This window comes from Saccopteryx bilineata, chromosome 9, assembly GCF_036850765.1.
Source record: "Saccopteryx bilineata isolate mSacBil1 chromosome 9, mSacBil1_pri_phased_curated, whole genome shotgun sequence".
Lineage (NCBI taxonomy): Eukaryota > Metazoa > Chordata > Mammalia > Chiroptera > Emballonuridae > Saccopteryx > Saccopteryx bilineata.
The window spans coordinates 19,290,881-19,311,492 of record NC_089498.1 but is presented as its reverse complement, the minus strand read 5'-3'; the positions used below and the strand labels follow the sequence as shown (position 1 = coordinate 19,311,492).

The 20,612-nt window shown below is 40.4% G+C and overlaps 1 protein-coding gene across 4 annotated transcripts in view; it reads right to left on the bottom strand.

The window, feature by feature from the left end:
• The window catches only part of TANGO6 (transport and golgi organization 6 homolog), a 219,086-nt gene that overhangs the window by 161,012 nt on the left and 37,462 nt on the right, over positions 1 to 20,612 (bottom strand). For all 4 annotated transcript variants that reach the window (XR_010727094.1, XM_066243181.1, XM_066243180.1 and 1 more), the window contains exons 8-11: positions 7,545 to 7,657; positions 5,634 to 5,810; positions 3,607 to 3,733; positions 1,027 to 1,218 (exon numbers count right to left, since the gene is read on the bottom strand). Coding sequence is in view for 3 of the 4 variants with exons in the window: in XM_066243181.1 (XP_066099278.1) it covers positions 1,027 to 1,218; positions 3,607 to 3,733; positions 5,634 to 5,810; positions 7,545 to 7,657 (609 nt within the window). In the remaining variant the exon portion in view is untranslated. The remainder of the gene's footprint in view (positions 1 to 1,026; positions 1,219 to 3,606; positions 3,734 to 5,633; positions 5,811 to 7,544; positions 7,658 to 20,612) is intronic.

Here is a 20,612-nt window from a genome sequence, read left to right as displayed (position 1 = left end):
GCAGCCAAGGCTCCATTGGAGCAAAGATGGCCCGGGCGCTGGGGATGGCTCTGTGGCCTCTGCCTCGGGCGCTAGAGTGGCTCTGGTCGCAACATGGCGACGCCCAGGATGGGCAGAGCATCGCCCCCTGGTGGGCAGAGCGTGCCCCTGGTGGGCGTGCCGGGTGGATTCCGGTCGGGCGCATGCGGGAGTCTGTCTGACTGTCTCTCCCTGTTTCCAGCTTCAGAAAAATGAAAAAAAAAAAAAAAAAAATTCACAAGCTAGCCCTGGCCAAGAGGCTCAGCTGGTTAGCGTGTCAACCCAATGCCCCAGGGTTGTGGGTTCGATCCCTGGTCGGGGCATGTAGAGTCAAAAAATGAATGCATCGTGGATGGAATGGCAAATCAATGTTTCTCTCTCTCTCTCTCTCTCTCTCTCTTTCTCTTTTCTTCTCTCTAAAGTTAATAAATAAATAAATGAATGAATAAAGAAAGAAAGAACAAAACAACTTCACAGGCTAGTGGGGAGATAAGCTGTGAGTTAAAGGATGTAAATTCATGGTGATTTTTTTTTTTTTTTTTTAGTTTCTAATCATTCTTAACTTTTGATGCACATTAGAATCACCACAGAGCATTAAAAACGACAGATGCCCTGGCTCTAATGAAGACATGCTGAATCAGAATCGCTAAAAGTGGGCCAGGCATCAATATTTTGAAAAAGATCCCAGATGATTTTATTTGTACAAAAAGTTGAAAACCACTGTGATATAACATATAAACACTTAAAACAGTTCTTAAAAATTTTATATGCCTGAGAATCACCTCAGGAGCTTGTTAAACGTGCCAACTCCCAGGAATTCCCAGGCCCTATGACAGCGCTGATTCTTGTGGTCTGGTGTGGGCCCAGTGATTTGCATGTTTAACCAGCATCCCAAGTAACACTGATGCAAGTATCATCGAATCACACTCTGAGTATCATCTTTTGAATATTTTTCAGAAAGCAGGTAAAGTAGCCAAATCAGGCTGGATCAGCATGACAGCCACTGACCTGAGTGACGTTTGTGAATATCTGCTCAGACATTCTCTCGCACAGAACAGCCATCAGCTGGAGGACCAGAAGCTTCTGCGCTTGGCCTTCCACCAGAAGAGCTTGGCGCTGCTCCAATTCCAAGAGGCTTTTGCTAGAGAAGGGCTGCGTTTTTAATTCTGCTTCCTCTTCCATGGCCACATGAGTCAACTCCTATCAGTGCAGGAGAGAAGGAACAGTGAAGAAAAAGCCTGCAGAACGAAGGCCTCAAAACAGCTAGAAAACTCTGTTTGAAATGTGTATTTGAAAAACTAGTCTGTCTTTTCACTGCAGCATTATTTCTAATAGGCAAAAATTAGAAGCAAAAATGTCCAGCAATATAAGAATGAATAAATTGTGATGTATTTATTATATTATAGTAGTTAAAATAAATGAACTAGGTCTATGTGGATATCCATATAAAGAGATCTCAAAAACACTGTGAAGTGAAAAATATAAGTTGCAGAATAGTACATACACTGTGATACCCTATACATGAAAATTTAAAACTTCGTAATGAAAAACATACACACATAGAACAGGTTGACAGACTAAGACTTCAGCAGCATTTCTCTGTCACTAGCCTTCCTTGAACTGATACCATGTAACATTTCCAACCCCTTTTTAGAGACTGTTAGATGCATTCAGCACCACAGCCCTTTTTCCCTATGATATTTAGAACTAAATCAACAGATAATTCATTGCTGTGGGTTTTGTAGGCTTTTTCCCTACTCTTCATGTTGCAAATTTCCTTGGGAAGGGAAAACCTCAAGTTCTTTACCAATTAATGCTTTAACAAAGTAACTGACAGTTTAGAGCAGTGCTTCCCAACTGTGCCTGAGCAATTTTGCTCCCCAGGGGGGCATTTAGCAATGACTGGGGACATTCTGGTCCCATAATTGGGGAGTGATGCAGCACCTAGTGGGCAGAGGTCAGGGATGCTGCTAAACATCCTACAATATACAGGAAGACCCCCATCAGTAGGCCCCCCATCTCTCCTTCGCCCGCTGCCAACAAAAACTTATCCAGCTCAAAATGTCAATAGTATCAAGGTAAAAAACCCTCAGTTTAGAGCAAAAAAGCCCTTCGATACACACACACACACACACACACACACATTTTTTTTTTTTTAACAGAGACAGAGAGAGAGTCAGAGAGAGGGACAGATAGGAACAGACAGGAAGGGAGAGAGATGAGAAGCATCAATTCTTCATTGCGGCACCTTAGTTGTTCGTTGATTGCTTGTTCATTGATTGCTTTTTCATATGTGCCTTGACAGGGAGGCTACAGCAGAGTGAGTGACCCCTTGCTCAAGCCAGCGACCTTGGGCTTCAAGCCAGTGACCTCTGGGCTCAAGCCAGCGACCATGGGGTCATGCCTATGATCTCACACTCAAGCCAGTGACCTCGTGTACTCAAGCTGGTGAGCCCATGCTCAAGCCAGATGAGCCCGCACTCAAGCCAGATAAGCCTCGCTCAAGCCGGTGACCTCGGGGTTTTGAATCTGGGTCCTCCACATCTCAGTCTAATGCTCTATCTACCCACTGTGTCACCACCTGGTCAGACTGTTTGTTTTTAAACAAAAAAAAAATATTTTTAAGTATCCAAGTAAGAGGACATATATTCTTGCAATGAGTGGCTTGGCTGGGGGTATGGATGTGAACATGGGAGGTAAGAAAGCATCAAAAAGTGTCCCCTACTTCAAATTCTAGAAGTGTTAGCTTTATTCCCTCCTTGCATTCTCCCACACCCACACCGTCCTTAAACTCCATAAACATTCTCTTGCAGGAGATACTTTATTTAGGAGAAATAATGGAGAGGGAAGAGCTGGAAGATAGGGAATCAGATCAGGCGTCCCCAAACTACGGCCCACAGGCCGCATGCGGGCCTCCGAGGCCATTTATCCACCCCTGTACTTCCGGAAGGGGCACCTCTTTCATTGGTGGCTAGTGAGGGGAGCACTGTATGTGGTGGCCCTCCAACGGTCTGAGGGACCATGAACTGGCCCACTGTGTAAAAAGTTTGGGGACCCCTGATAGCTTATGGTCTCAAACAGTGCAAATAAGGAGCAATGGCCTGGGGTACAGGCTACTGTTGGAGATTAGGACAAAAGGAAGCACAACCACCAGTACTAAGAAGCAAACCCGGAAAAAGTTTCAAGCAGCTACAAAATAAAACAGAGAGTCAGAACTGCTAAATCTCTTTCCAAATACCTAACAAAACAATAGTCAGAAAGGATAAGGGATTATTCTATAGCTCTAAAACCTGCTATTAACTTCAAAAGAGTTCTTACTGTCAACACAGAGCAAAGATTAACCCTTTCATAGATTAACAGGTCTGCTTTGGTCATCTCTAAAATTTCAGTGCAGATTACCTTGGGAAGCTGTTTCTTCTTTTTACCAAACCTACTAAAAAATAAATTACCCTTATTATTGTCCCTGATTATTTTTCCTAACAGCACCTTCTTTTAGAACCTAAAATTATGACTGTCTTGAAAATTCAAAGGGGCTCCTGATACTACCCTAGAATAAAGCTGACCATGAACAATATATGCAGTTCTTACCTTCAAGCAAAAGATGAAGAAGTCACCAGCCAAACCGCATTCTTGGCAGTGCGATAGCAAGTCCCCGAGATGCTCGACCTGGCGCTGCTCTGAGGACACCTTCTGGTATAGGGCTTCGTCCTCATCGCTGCAGTGTGGAGCCACATTTATTTTGGTGAGATTGATCACCCAGAGAGATAATTTTTGAAATCCATTAATAATATTCTAAAGTAACATGTTATTTCTACACAGCAAGTCATTAGAAAGACCTCAAACTTTCATTTAAATTATCTTCTTGTTACCCAGAAAAAACAATGGCATGTTTGCATAGAGAAAAATTGCTTATATGTAATTTTTTTTTAAAGATTTTATTTATTGATTTTAGAGAGAGGAGGGTGAGAGAGAGAGAAGGGAGAGGGGCAGGAAGTATCAACTCCCATATGTGCCTTGACCAGGCAAGCCCAGGGTTTCAAACCAGCGACCTCAGTGTTCTAAGTCAATGCTCTATCCACTGCGCCACCATAGGCCAGGCTGTATGGAATTTTAAGGAGACTATAGCCCCTTAAATGTCCAAGTAGAGACACCAGGTTAAGGATCTGGTAAGTGGGTGAAAATTCATTCAAGCACTGCCTATTCCCTATTTTTTCTACCATGAAGAGAAACTGTAGCTTCAATAAGAACTGTTGATTTTGACATATATTATATGTACACTAAGAGGTGCGCTGAAGACTTGTTAAGATAGTAATAAGTTTTAACTCCTTTAAGTTAACTGCTATAACACTCTCTATATAGTTACTAAACAGTTCCCAGGTTAAACTGTTCCAAAGTATTTTTTAAATAAACATGCCAAAATTTTAAAACTCTCTCAGTTTGAGGACATAGTTATAACTATAGCACCTACTAATGCTCAACAAAACAACTCTCAGTAAATTTCTAGTTTGAGTTGGTACTGATAATTCTGCTTGCAATTAATGTGCTTTTTTGGTCTATTTTCCTCAAGTCTATCATATTAAAAGAGTGTTGTAAAACTTAAAGTTAACCATGAATAAAAAAAATTTAAACACTTAAACAAACAGCAGCATTTTGAATCTGATGTGAACTCTAAGTAGAGTAGCTACCACTGGTTAAGTACTATATGAACTCTGCCTGACCAGTGGTGGAGCAGTAGATAGAGCGTCGACCTTGGATGCTGAGGTCTCAGGTTTGAAACCCTGAGGTCACTGGTTTGAGCATAGGCTCACCAGTTTGAGCGCAGGGTTGCCGGCATAGTTGCCGGCTTAAGCATGGGATGATCGGCATGATCACATGGTCATTGGCTTGAGCAAGGGGGTCACTGGCTCAGCTTCAGCCCTCCAGACAAGGTACAGATGAGAAAAAATTCAATGAACTAAAAGTGCCCAACTATAAGTTGATGCTTCTCATCTCTCTCCTGTCCTGTCTCTCTTTCTCTCTCTCACTAAAAATAATAAATAATAAAATATACTATATGAACTCTGATCAATAAGAATTTATATTGAGGTAATAACATGTATAATATCAACCAGAAAATAGAAAACACACTTATGAGATGTTGGAGAAATAAATTATCCACTCTAGTAACATTTATTAAGCGCCTTCCAATCACTCACTAGGAGAAACAAACCCCTCAAAATTACCATAAAAAATAGCTATTAAGCAATTCCCCTTAGGAATAAGTTGGACTCTGAACACACGTATACCATTTTAAGAGTGAGAAAGAGCATTGGTTTGTTGTGGTGTTGAGGGCTAACACGTTACTCTGATTCACTGGCAAAGATTTTGTGAATGGGCTTGTCACGATGCAGAGCTGTGAGCCTCCAATAAACCACTCCCACTACTAGCTAGCACCTAGGAAAAACCCAGGGGATTAATTAAGGCTCACATTTCTTTTGGAGATCCTGATAAACAGGAGCACCTCTGCCACTTGAGTTTTTGGTTTCCTTTCTATCAGCGCCCCTTAGTGGACAGGTCATAGAATGGCCTTTTGGGTACAATTAAATCTGCAGACAGCAAAGGATGGCTGGACTCACCAAATGGCCTCTTTGATGGTAATCATAATGCCTCCTTGAGTGGCAGCTCTAAACTGACACAGAGAATGGAGAGAAGGCACAGATTTGTCCAATCCTACAAATCCTTTCAGGCTGGCGATTGCTTTCTTCCTCTCCAGTTTCCCCAGAATCCATAATAAGATCTCCTGGCAAAGTGACCTGGCAGAAAAAACAGTTATACATGAGCTTGTCATCTCACTCCACACATCTAACAAGAGAGAATAAAAGACTGTCAAGTCCCACTGAATTCTAAATGCTGGCACAGTCACCTAGTACCACTGAAGTGCAGAAATGGAAAGTATGCTTCTTGCAAATTCCAGAATACAAATATCCTGAAACTCAATGAGTGAGTGACTGATCTTTGGCTCTAGAAGCAACCCTAATATGACATGTGAGCCCCAGGTGAATTTTCTGGGGTTTTTTTGGTAATACCAATTGTACCCATTGCTTTTGGATCAGGCACTGTGAGAGAAAGTTTACACTGATGAAACCATCCTTCTCAATGGGACCAATAGCTGCTAACCAAAAAATAGCACATCAACAAATTCTTGCTGATTCCTCTTTCCCTTTTATCAGTGCTAATCAACTAGGAGAGGGATGGAATAAATGTTTGCTTCTTCCTTCCCAGACTCCGATGTGGGCAAGGGAGTGCTATGAGGACTTGGGTTTCAAAACTAAAATAAGAGTTATCATATGGATTGTCCTTTGAAGCCAATTCACATATTAATAATTTCCATCTTCCACTGCACTTTCTATTGTCACTTCTCTAATGGCCTTGGGCTACAATGATACGCTAACCAAAAGTTAGAGTTAAAGGTTATATGTAAGCTTTGACTAATATGCAAGACTAAGTACAGCTGACCCTAAAACAATGTAGGGGTTAGGGACAGTGACCCCCTGCACAGTCAAAAATCCAGGTATAACTTTTAACGCCCTAAAAACTTAAGTTGTCCGTCAGTACCTGTAGGGGATTGGTTCCAGGACCCTCTGTAAATAACAAAATCTAAAGATGCTCAAGTCCCCTATATAAAATGGCACAGATTAATGCATATAATCGGTCTTCTGCACCCACGAGCTCCCAACCACAGACTAAAAACAGTGCCGGTATATACTGAAAAAAATCGTGTATAAGTGGACTCGCACAGTTAAAACCTATGTCGTTCAAGGGTCAACTGTATGTTCCGTCACCACTTGATGATGATATAGCTTTTAATTTGTTAATCAGTTTAATGCAGTTAGTCTTCATAATAAGCCAATTAAGAAGGTACATGTAGGGGATTTCCAAACACCAAAAATCAGAATTCTTGTAGTCCTTTAAAAATGATATAAACTCTTATAAGGAGAAAGAAACAACATAAGTAGTTATGATAATAGAGCTGATACAAAAGGACTCCTTCTTAAATTCCAATACAAAAGATTATTTTCTGGACAACTAAGAAACCCCATCATTCTAAACATCACTGTGAGGCACTAACGCCAAATCCAAGTCTAAATTACAGAATGCCACATTCAGAGCCAGATTTCCCGAGCTTGACTTCTAACTCCCCACAAGGTAGTTATGATCCATCCTCTAGTTCCTTCTTCTTAAACATGTAATTCCAGTATCTCTCACTGATTAAACAGTGATGTGTTCATACTGCAAAGATTTCATCTCTAATGTCTAGGACCGAGGCTGAAGAAAGTCAATCTAAAAGCTATATCCGATCCCCTGCAATTTGCAAAGCTCTCTCTTTTCTAGATGAGCAGAGTAAGAGGGTCCTCAAATGTTTCCCTGACTTTGAAAGGAATAAACAATTACAAAGTGGCATTAAGTCAAATTCAAAATAAGAACAAGAGCAGCATGCAAGAGAAGACTTCACTATTTTAAACAAATAAGGCTCTCTGGTGGTTTACCTTATGTGAGACACACCCTGCTTGGTAAAACAGTAGAGAGAAAAGAGCACTCCCAGGACAGGAAGCAGGGAATCCATCAAAACTGTTAAAGGTTCGTTTCCGACCACGTACACCTAGGGAAAGGAAATGGTGAGAGGTACCATGACTGCAAGGCCAGAGGAATGGGAGGCAAAGGCCATACGCTGATTAACAGGGCTCAGAGTCCTATTGTAATGAACGCTGTAGTCTAACACAAACAATTTTAGCTCTAAGGCTAATGAAACTATTTGGGATTGACAGGCTGAAATGCAGGGTGGGAAACTGGACTGCAGCTCTTTTGTGTGTGTAGTCTGAAAAACCACTGGGCAAAATGAGTAAATTAGCCCATTTTCTGACCCCTCACTTTCCTAATTTTGACTACCTCTGCGCCTCCTAATCTGCCTATTATTCATCTGTACAATAATTCTCTTACTACTGAAGGCCCTAAACTCTTAGTAACTAACAAGCAATTCATGCCATAGAGAAAAAATTAGAACTAATTTTAAAAAAACACCCACAAGAACACAGCATGCTCTAGATTTGTCAATGCTAAAATGTTACTGCCACAATGGCATGTCCTATTCTCTCCAAATCAATAAATGGTCAAAGAGGTTATGCTTCGTATCTAGAACTGTACTGACTTTATATGGTTAGGTGTGTGAGGATGCTGATTTTTATTAACAATAATGATGGTATATATTTTTTCTGAATACCCCCAGGGATCAAAGTACTGTCCTAGGTGCCACAGTGAATATAAAAATGATGAATCATCTCTGAGATTGCTTGTGATCTAACAAGAAGAATAAAACAACTAAACCAGTTATAATAACAATAACTCAAGGTAGGTAACTTAAAGCACCTTAAGATGTGCAAAATGCTATCCAAATTTCCAGTCAAATATAATAGGATTTCAAAATGTAATTCTGTGATAATAAATTAATTAAAGCCTGATAGTGCAGACAGTGATAATAATGACAAAAGGAGAAAGAAGAGAAACTGACAGTGATTACATTTTTAGTATGTGTTCCTGAAACTGGGCTAGGGTTTTTATCTTCCAAGTACTATATATGTTAGATTCTTTAAAGAGTTAGCTCATTAAAATTATAACAATCTCACAAAGTTGGTATTAGCAGCCCTATTTTAAAGGATGAAGAAGGGGAAGCCTGAATAGGCCCTTATTTACAGAAAGCATTGGAGGAGGAATCAGTGCTCTCTATGGGAAACTAAAGGTCATGGAAGCATAAGACGAAAAAAATCTTTGTATTTTTCCAGAGAACCCTGTCCCTTTAAATCAACCTTAATTTTTCACACTAACTTAAGCCTCCCAACTCCTCTATGGAGCTCGATAACCAAAGAGCCAGCTTCCTGTGCATGATCTAATCTCCCTAAGCCCAGCTAAACGAAGTACATTGTATGGCAGTGTTCAGAAGTAATATGCAGGCCTAATTATATATCACCAATTACAGGAGGTAAAAAAACAGATTCCCCAGATAACGTAAGAGCCTATTGTTTGGCTCTGGATTCTGTGTTCCCAGAGGTAATCCCTATGGAGCCATCCTTCCTTACCAGTATCTTTTGTACATTAACAGAGAGAGAAAGAGAACAGACGGAGTTAAATCTTTATTATTTACTGGCTTGATGGACCAAAACACTTCAAACTTTAACATGAACTCAATGAAGCATATTTTTTCAGGGGTATATGTTGTTGTTGATAATTCCTCCAATTTTTAAATTATCTTTATACTTTTCCATATTTCATTAACAAGAAATAAACTTTTATATTTAGGAAAAACTGTACAGCTATTTATACATATGTTATTTATTTTTATATAAAGCTTCAGCAAATGTTTATTTGAGTGCCAAATGTGTGCCAGGCATACAGTGGCAAACAAATATCTGCTTCAAAGAAGCTTACATTCTAGTGGGAGGAGAGCAAATAATCAACAAATATAGACTATCACATGGTGACAGATATAATGAAAAAAAATAAAACAGGTTAAAGGAATAGGGATGAGGGGAAGAGCATGTGGAAAGAGAAATTAAGAATAATTCCTATCAATTCATCAACTAATAACCCATTAAATTCACAGAGAGGAATAGAGAAAAGAAAATATTTTGTCAATGTGGAAAGATTTAGAAATAAAGTCTCCTTTGCCTCAATCTGATCAATGAATTTTCTCTATATCTCAAAGAACTGAAAAGGCCTCTGCTTGAAACATATAGGATTGTCACCTCCCTTCCAACATTAACTCTTCCTTGTATCGAGCCCAAATCTACCTTCCTTTAAACTTTCTTGATGAAAATATATCTATTTTCCAAGTTTTGGACTAGCCATCTAAAAAAAAAATCATCAAAATCTAGTATTTAGATACTAGATTGCTCTGAATCCTAATGACTAGACTGTATTCTATAGATGAAAGACAGGAAATGGTACTTCTTAAATTGACCCAGGTCAATTTCTACCATAGGCCTGCTATGTATTTGACTATTCAACTCTTCGTTTGTTCATTCCTTCATTCATTCACCAATTCAAATATTCGTTAAGCATCTAACCACCACTAGTGACTTTTCTCCTCTAAATTCCAATAGCATTTTAAAGCTTGTAACCTATAATCAGCCTTTGAATACAATATATAGTTATTTTTCACCTATTCAACTAGCCTGGAAGGCAAAAGTGAAACTTCCTACTTCAGCACTTATTGGAGATGATTAGGTTGTGTTACCTGGATTTTTGGTAAACACAGTCAGGTACAATTTAAAGGAAACCTACTGTCATTGCTTTTATGAAACAAACAATAACTACCACTTATTGTATGTCTACTCAAGAATGAACCAGGTTATTCAGCTAAACATTTAACATACAATCAATCCCCACAAGAGTTCTGCAGGTTAAGGACTTTAATTCCTATTCTAAAGTGATGGAAAACTGAGGCTCAAGAAACGAAGTTAGCTGAGCAAATGTACACTGTAAGTAAATGGCAGGGCCAGGATGAATGCACATCTGTCTGATGCAAAATCACTTCACAATCCACAGAGACAGAAAGCAGACTGGCAGTTGTCAGGGGCTAGGGGAGAGAGAAATGGGGCAAATTGCTTAATGGGTGCGGGATTTCCATTGGGTGATGAAAAAGTTCTGAAACTAGACAGTAGTGATGGTTGCACAACATTGTGAATGGACTTAATGCCACTGAATTAAAGCGGTTAAAATGGTAGATTTTATGTTGTGTGTATTTTACCATAGTTTAAAAAAGAATGCAGTATTGTACCCCATGACCTCCCAATATTCACCTCCCCTTGTTCATAATAATATTTTCATTGCTTCAGTCCCTAACCCACACCAACTTTATCCCCGCTGTTCCAACCCCCACTCCCCACCCCCTGGACTCAACAGATCCCAGCTTGTCTGGCTATTAATAACACTATTCCCACAATCTCTGCAAAAGCTAGCTGGAGTTCCTGAGTGGCACCATGGACAGCAGCTTCTACACCACAGCCTCTTCCCGGAGAGTCTCCTGTAGCCCCTTCTACCAAGTCTTCTGGTGGATCTCCAGGGCCATGCAGCAGCCAGTCCTTCCTAACAACAGCCCCTTCCTTCTAATCTCTTACCCTACACTGAACTCACAGGCAGGTTAACAGCTGGTCTGTACCTGACACCCAACGTTACCCTCTCTCTACTTACACTTCCAAAATAGGCTCTGGTCACTTTCCCCTTTATTAAATAGACTCCCCAGATTATTGACTTATGTATGTCTGGAGTTTAGTGACCCATAATGGAACAGAGCAGGCTCCTGGACAGACTGATTCAGCCAATGCTGAACTATGATCTCTTGGTGATATCACTGACGACCAAATGCTCTAGAAAATAAAAATAGTCCTTCCAGTGAAGTCATACTACATATGAAGGAAACTGGGCACGTCTCCTCCATACCAGGCTGGTGGCAGTACCAATACCAACTGAAGCAGCAAAGGCACAATGGGTAGCTACTTCCTGCCCCACTGAGGGAGGGCTCTATCGCACTGTCCCTGTGCCCTCATGTCCAGGTATTGTGGAATTCCGTGGACTGTGCTGATGTGCAGTCTCTTTGTAGTTGGGGGTCCTCCCTGCTCACCTGGAGGCAAAACGGGATGGAATTCAAGATCTGAAACATAATTCAATACTTTGTATATTATTTCCCTCTGTGGTAAAAATGTGCCACATCATTTGAAAGTTTCCTTTTTTCAACAGTATAATTATTAGGTATGTTTGACATAGGGTTGTTTGTAAATACTTCCTCTGACAAGTGTAAGACTTAACACAAATAAAACTGTCTCATTTTCCTTATGTGGAAAATAAAGGGGTTGGGGCCTGACCTGTGGTGGCACAGTGGATCAAGCGTTGACCTGGAATGCTGAGGTCACTGGTTCAAAACCCTGGGCTTGCCCAGTCAAGGCACATATGGGAGTTGATGCTTCCTGCTCCCTCCCCACTTCTCTCTCTCTCTCTGTCTCTCTTCTCTAAAATGAATAAAAATAATTTAAAAAAAAATAAAGGGGTTGGATTAGTCAAGTTTTAAGGACTCAAATTTTAAGTCTAACCTAGCATTCTCTGACTTGATTGCAAGTTTGCTCATTCTCCTCTATACCTTTCTGGTATTCAGCCATTAAGAGATAAAACTACTTGAAAAACATGAACCATCTTCTGCCACTAAAACACTGAATCTTCAACTTGACCAAAATTTCTACCGTTTCCTCACACACTTTCTGTTCTATCAGTTCTGGACTTGGTACTTTAAAGATGTACCTATTTATAGTTGAAAGGTCGTTTGGTTCTGTGAAGTATCTGTACAACAGGGATCACCAAACAAAATACAAAGGGAGCCTGACTGATGGTAGTGCAGTAAACAGAGAGTCAACCTAGGACACTGAGGTCCCAGGTTTGAAAGCCCAAGGTCACTGGCTTGAGCACAGGTTCACCAGCTTGAGCATGGGGTCACCAGGTTGAGTGTGGGATCACAGACATGATCCAGTGGTCACTGGCTTGAGCCCAAAGGTCACCAGCTTGAAGCCCATGCTTGCTCGCTTGAGCAAGGGGTCACTGGCTCAGCTAGAGCCCCCCAGCCAAGGCTCATATGAGAAGCAATCAATGAACCAACTAGTGACACAACTACAAGTTGATGCTTCTCATCTCTGTCCCTTCCTGTCTCTCTCTCTCCCTTCCTCTCTCTCTTGCTAAAAAAACAAAAAAAACAAAAACAAAAACAAAAAAAAAACAAGAGAAGGGAAAGCTGAAGCAGGGAAGGGAGAGACAGACTCTCAAGGTACCTTTTCAATTCTGTGGTATAAAAAAGCCCCTCTGCGAGTAAGTGAAATGGTAATTTGCAGTTAAACTTCCATTATCTACCTGTGGCTCTTACTATAAGTGTGTAGGACAGGACAGAGGGGCAAAATAAGAACACAGTATGGCTCTATAAAAACTGTAAGGGCTCAGAACAGATCAGAAGAGGAAACAAATGGGTACCAGTGACCCCACTGGCAGCCTGGGAATTTCCTCATCCTATTCTGGGGATTTCCATATTCCTACCTGAATGCATCCTGGCTTTCCATCACAGATCCAGCCATGAGAGAAGGTGTCTGTGGTTAAAAAGCCTTACAACCCTTCATCTAAGCTGAAGACTTCTGCTCTAACAAGTGAGAGGCATGCATGTTTCTGGGTACTGAATTATAGATCCCACATCACTGAAACTCATTGTTTGCTTAACTGAGAGCTCCCTGAAGGTAGCGGCTGGCTCTCAATCATTTTTTAAGATTTTATTTATTCATTATAGAGAGGGGAGAGAGAGAGAGAGAGAGAGAGAGAGAGAGAGAGAGAGAAGGGGGAGGAGCAAGAAGCATCAACTCCCATATGTGCCTTGACCAGGCAAGTCCAGGGTTTTGAACCGGCAACCTCAGCGTTTCCAGGTTGACGCTTTATCCACTGCGCCACCACAGGTCAGGCCTCTCAATCATTTTTATATTTGTAAACCTCACAACATATCTGGCAGTCAAAAGGTACTTGGTAAATATTTTTGTGACCAGTTAACTGAATCAAACATTGAATAAGCAAAGTAGACTGACTGATGTTTATTTTCTCAAAAGCTCTATTTTTGTGGGGAAGTTACAATGACTTCTGTATTTTCATTAAAAAAAAAAAAATCTGTAGCTAGAAGCAACTCAATCAATGCAAATGAACTGAACAGAACTTCAGCCATAAAAGGGAAAGGAGATTGAACAAAAGAAGGCTTGACTTTACTATATTGGCTTGTTCAGCACCTATCTTCAATGTCTGGAGGACTGAATTTCTCTGGAAGAATTGACTGGAAATTTTAATTCAAAAGAAAAGAAAAAACTCACAAGAGTCAAAATGGGAAAAATATAAGGATTAACATGCATTTTTTAAAATTAAATTTCTTGGAGTGAGTGTGGCCCATGGTGGCACAGTGGATAGAGCATCGACCTGGAGCACTGAGGTCACTGGTTCAAAACCCTGGGCTTCCCGAGTCAAAGCACATATGGCAAACAAGCAATGAACAGCTACAGTGAAACAACTATGAGTTGATACTTCTCACTCCACCTCTCCTCTCTCTGCAATAAAAATCAATAAATAAAGCCTGACCGCCTGACCAGGCGGTGGCGCAGTGGATAGAGCGTCGGACTGGGATGCGGAGGACCCAGGTTTGAGACCCTGAGGTTGCCAGCTTGAGCACAGGCTCATCTTTGTTTGAGCAAAGCTCACCAGCTTGGACCCAAGGTCGCTGGCTCGAGCAAGGGGTTACTCGGTCTGCTGTAGCCACATGGTCAAGGCACATATGAGAAAGCAATCAATGAACAACTGGGGTGTTGCAATGAAAAACTAATGATTGATGCTTTCATCTCTCTCCGTTCCTGTCTGCCTGTCCCTATCTATCCCTCTCTCTGCCTCTCTCTCTCTCTCTCTCTCTCTGTAAAAAATAAAAATAAATAAATAAATAAAAATCTAAGTTCTTTTAAAAAAATAAATAAATAAATAAATAAATAAATAAATAAAGCCTGACCTGTGGTGGCGCAGTGGATAAAGCATCAACCTGGAAACGCTGAGGTTGCCGGTTCAAAACCCTGGGCTTGGCCCTGGCCGGTTGGCTCAGCGGTAGAGCGTCAGCCTGGCATGCGGGGGACCCGGGTTCGATTCCCAGCCAGGGCACACAGGAGAGGCGCCTATTTGCTTCTCCACCCCCACCCCTTCCTTCCTCTCTGTCTCTCTCTTCCCCTCCCGCAGCCAAGGCTCCATTGGAGCAAAGATGGCCCGGGCACTGGGGATGGCTCCTTGGCCTCTGCCCCAGGTGCTGGAGTGGCTCTGGTCGCAAAAGAGCTATGCCCCAGAGGGGCAGAGCATCGCCCCCTGGTGGGCGTGCCAGGTGGATCCCGGTCGGGCGCATGCGGGAGTCTGTCTGTCTCTCCCCGTTTCCGGCTTCAGAAAAGTGCAAAAAAAAAACAACCCTGGGCTTGCCTAGTCAAGGCATATATGGGAGTTGATGCTTCTTGCTCCTCCCCCTTCTCTCTCTCTCTCTCTCTCTCCCCCCTCTCTATAATGAATAAATAAAATCTTAAAAAAAGAAAAAAATCAATAAATAAAAATCAGTAAAAAAATCAATAAATAAAACTTTTTAAAACTTATAGAGGTGACATTAATTAATAAGATCAGATAGGTTTCAAGTGTACATTTCTATGATACATGATCTGTACATTGCATGTGTGCCCACCACCAAAAGTCAAATCATCTCTGTCACCATATATTTGGTCCCTTTTGCCCTTGATAAACATGTGTTTCTGTTTCAAAGCAAAAGAAACAGAAAACAGTCCTCACATGCTCCATCTCTTAGTTCATAGATTTCCATTACATTGTTCAGTATGTCCCTTAGAGACTACCATTGAGTAATTGAAAATGCACTGGGAAGTCAGGAGTCAGGCAACTTGGATGTGAATTTTGTTTCTGCCACCTATATGACTGCTCAAATTCACATCTTAAGTGAGTGAACACGGATAAGACATTTAAATCTTCACAGATCACAGTTTCCTCATTTATAATGTAGGCAACTAAGCTTTTGGCATAAGGACTAATTAAGATAATTCATGGTAAAACATTTTGTAAAATAGACAGCCTTGTGCAAATGTTAAATTTATTTCTAAATATTTTAGTCTCACTGATGAATGGAACTGTCTTCTTAGTGTCTCTGTCACAGGGATGAACATGTGTAGAAATAAAAACATGATGAGTCTATTCAGGATCAAGCTGACTTAATCCTCAACCTGAAATCCAGTACAGGTTGAAACTTGATTTTACTCCTGTTAAAGATTAAACTAGTCAAATGCTGCCTTCTAAAATATCACAGTGATCCTTTTGATAATAATGTTCCAGAACTTCTTTTTTTTTTTTTTTTTTTAGAGTGGAGAGGGAGAGACAGAGAGAGAGAGAGGAGAGACAGAGAGAGAGAAGTGGGGGAGGAGCTGGAAGCATCAACTCCCATATGTGCCTTGACCAGGCAAGCCCAGGGTTTTGAACCGGCGACCTCAGCATTTCCAGGTCGACGCTTTATCCACTGTGCCACCACAGGTCTGTTCCAGAACTTCTAACGCAGTTACTGATTTTAAGTAAGACTTGTAAGAAGCAAAAGAACAGGACAAGTTACCTAATAAAGTATTTTGTACTGTGCATGCTTTCAGAACATATTGCATAAAATTATCTTTTAAAGAAAGAGTTTCTCTGAACCAAAAAAGGAACTGACAGTTTTTTGAGCACCTATTAAAGCATGCAATGAACCTACCAAATGTTGCCTTATTCTTCCCTACAACTCATGTGTGAAATACGTCATCTAAAGTCACATGGATAGTCAATCCCAGAGCCCGAGTCCAAAGTAGGACTCCCTGACTCAAAGGGCCAGGTGCTTGTCACTACACTGTACCACAGGATCTGAACTGCAGCATTATAAAATTGAACACTTGCAAAACCCATAGCTTTGAAGGTGACACTTCTTTCAGTCCTTTTCATGTTATTCAAGGCCACAATTCAATTCGAGATAGAAACATCCAGAAAGAATGATTGCATTTAGGGGATAGCCATAGATGGGAGGGAGACTAACTTTAAAGCCTTTTGCACTTCTTAAACTTGTACCATGTGCAAATATTATCTTTTCTCAACACAGAAGGATAGAAACACAGAGAGAAGGAAATATTGGTCCCTAAACCAGTATGATTTGGGACAGTCACTTCACAATCTTATGAATTTTGTTTCCTTTACTGTAAAGTGAGGGATTGATTTGTCAAAACCCAAAGAATGTACCATATCAAGAGCAAACCTTAGCCTGACCTCTGGTGGCTCAGTGGATAAAACATTGACCTGGAACGCTGCAGTTGCTGGTTCAAATCCTTGGGTTTGCCTGGTCAAGGCACGTACAGGAAGCAACTACTACAAGTTGATGCTTCCTGTCTTCTCTCTCCCTCCCCCCCCCTTTAAAAAATTAATAAAATAAAAAGTGTATTACAAAAAAAAAGAGCAAACCTTAATGTAAACCATGGACTTTGAGTGACAATGACATGTCAATGTAGATTCATTGATTGTAACAGATGGCCCATTCTGGTGTGGACAGTGACAGTGGGAGTGGCTGTGCATGTGGTGGGGACAAAGGATATACGAGAACTCTCTGTACTTTCTGCTCAATTTTCAGTGAGCCTGAACTGCTCTAAAATAGTCTATTTTTTAAAAAAGTGAGGGGTTATATTAATTATTTCTGAAGTTTCTTCCAGCTCTATGAGTCTGTTATTCTCATTTACTTTAACAAAAAATAATTTAAAATTCAGGAAGAGGAGTCAACTGGCCAATCTGACAAGGAAACCTTAATTAGAAATTCATTAAGATTAGATACTAAGCATGCAATGAACCTACCAAATGTTGCCTCATTCTTCCCTACAACTCATGTGTTAAATACTTCATCTAAAGGGGAAAAAACCAACACATAATTAAAGCCAAGATTTCTTGAATCTGGAAACAGACAGATAAAATGGAAATGAGAATGAAGAAAATAAACTAACTAGGTACCTTGTAGCCTTTCTTGCCCTAAAATTTCTTCTACCTTTAGGGGGTTTCAGCAATTACTAGAAGGAATACTAAAAGAAAACACCTCCCACACCATCCCACTCCTGCTACCCCAGGTGCACTATCAGATTCTGGCCAGTTCTCTTAAGAGCAATAGAATGGAATTCCCTTATCCTGCCCTACCCAGCACCAATCCCTATGCAATCTAGGCCTCTCTTCAACTCTAGGGAAAGAAAAACCATACATCCCTCTCATACCAGGCAGGACATAAGAACTTCAGCATTCTAGGGATTGGGACCCAGACATTCAGAGTCACAGAAAACAAAATAGGAAGCCAATGGACTAAAAGTTAGTTGAGGTGCATATCCCCTTTTTGGCTTAGATAATTTTACCAGAGGTAAGGTACAACCACAGAAATGATAAGAATTACATATTTATGCAGTTGAAGTACAAGTAACTATGCTAAGTTTTCAATTCAACTAGACTAGCACCTACATGCACACTGTATTAGTGAGAACTTGCCACTTGGCCCACCACAGCCCTACTGCTCCACTCGCTGTGTGCAGGATCCAAGAGTAGAAAGGCCTTCCCTTGTCATTGTTCCTGCCATAAAATTTTCATTCAGAGAGCTGAGGGATTAGTCCTTAAAATACCAAAATGTATTTATACGTTAACTGTTTCAGAAGGAAACGTTTACAAAACAAACGATGTGCGATCCCTGCCTCCAAAAACAAAGTATGTACATGGAACATACCAGCGCCCCACATACTTTGCTTTTCAAATTACTATGCCCTTTGGGGGTACTTTTTCTGTTTCCTTTCTTGCTCCTTTCTCCTGGCATCCTCTTATCAGTGTGCTTTAGTTAGTTTAACTTGCTCCTTTTAATTCTGCTGCAGTCATAAAAATCACATAACCTGTCTGATCAGAACCATGTATAAAGATAGAACTGCCTCTGAGCACCTAAGGGGCTCTGCAGTTAGAGGCTAAGATGGCAGTGAGATGGGCAGCTGTCATAGCACAGGTGAAACAATGTTAACTTGGAAATGTGAAGTGAGGCACCAAGATAAAACAGACTTAAAATTGTATATAGTAAGACAAAGTAAGATGAAAACGGGACTATAGAAACTCCTCATTCAGAAAGAGGGTTGAGAGGATCAAAAGAGTGGAGAGACAGAGAGCAGATCGATGAAGATGACTTTTTTTGGACAGAACTGTTGGTGAGGGTGTCCCATCCGTAAACCCACAAAAAATAAAAAGACAACCCAACTTAAAGGTGAGCAAAGGATCTTAACAGACATTTCTCCAAAGAAGGCATGCAAATGACCAATAAGTACATAAAAGGCTGTTCAATATCATTAGCCATTAGAAAAATGTAAACAAAACCAGTGAGATACTACTTTACTCCTACTAGGAGGACTATAATTTTTTTTAAAAAGAATAATAATAAGTGTTGGCCAAAATATGAGTAAAGTAGAACTATTGTAGATTGTTGGTGATATAGAATGGTGCAGCCACTTTGGAAAACAGTCTGGCGGTTCCTCAAAAGGTTAAAAAGAGTTAACACATGACCTAGCATTTCTACTCCTAGGTATATGCCCAAGAGAAAGGAAAACGTACATACACACAAAAATTTGTACATGAATGTCCATAGCAGCATCGTCCACACACACCAAAATATAAAAACAACACAAATGTCCATCAACTGATAAATAAGTAAACAAAATGTGATATATCCGTACACTGAAATACTATTCAACATAAAAGGAATAAAGTCCTGCCTGACCTGTGGTGTTGCAGTGGATAAAGTATCAACCTGGAATGCTGAAGTCGCCAGTTCAAAACCCCAGGCTTGCCTGGTCAAGGCACATATGAGAGTTGATGCTTCCCGCTCCTCACCCTTCTCTCTCTCTCTCTCTCTCTCTAAAATGAATAATTTTTTTAAAAAATCTAAAAATAAATAAATAGAAATAAAAGGAATAAAGTCCTGCTTCATGCTATAATATGGATGAATCTTAAAAACATGTTAAGTGAAGAGTCAACTACAAAAGACAACTTAGTATACGGTCCCCTTTCTATGCAAAGTCCAGAACAGGCAAATCTGTAAAGATGGAAAATAGACTACTGGTTACCTGGGGCTGGGGGCAAAGTGGGAAAAATGGAGAGTGACAGCTAATGGCTATGGTGATCTTTTAGGGGGAACAAAAATATTATAAAATTAGACAGTGGTGATGGTATACAATCCTGTGACTATACTAAACATCCTGAATTGAACACTTTTAATGTGTGATTGCATCATATGTGAATTATATCTCAACAAATCTATTAAAAAGAAAAGAAGAGAGAGAGACAAACAGAGCTGGAAATACTCCCAATGCCTCTCTACAATTAAACACCCTCTCGTTTACCCAGGGAGTTGCTGAATCAATTCAACCATCCCAGATGTTTTCCTTATTTCCTGCCATTGAGCTGTACTCTATAATTTTGTATTAGCAGAAAGTTAATAAAGACAACACATCCTTTGTAGCTAAATTTTACACAGTGTTTACCATTTCCCTCCAACATACACACTTCCTCTGTTTTCCCACTGCAGCTGACTGCCAAAGCCTTGTAGAGAGAATAATTACCCTTCTGCACCCCTTCCTGCTTTCACGGTAGTTCCAAACCTTGTGCATAATCAAGTGTCTATGGCAAACTGTTTTGCCTGCCTCTCCAGGAGGTTTTAAATTCACCAAACTGTTTTCCAAACCAGAAGTGGATTCCCTCCTTTTCAGGGACAACAGAATGAAAAATGACGGGATTCACTATTTCTGGATCTTTCTGTTTTTAGAGGCTAATTCACTTACCAAAAGAAGTTGTTTTGCTTTCTTTTCCCTCTAAAAGCAATTTATTGACTTGAGAGGAATACTATGAGGGGTTTATATAAAACGTTTAGTCATGATTAGTCCTACCCTACTAGTAATTTCGGT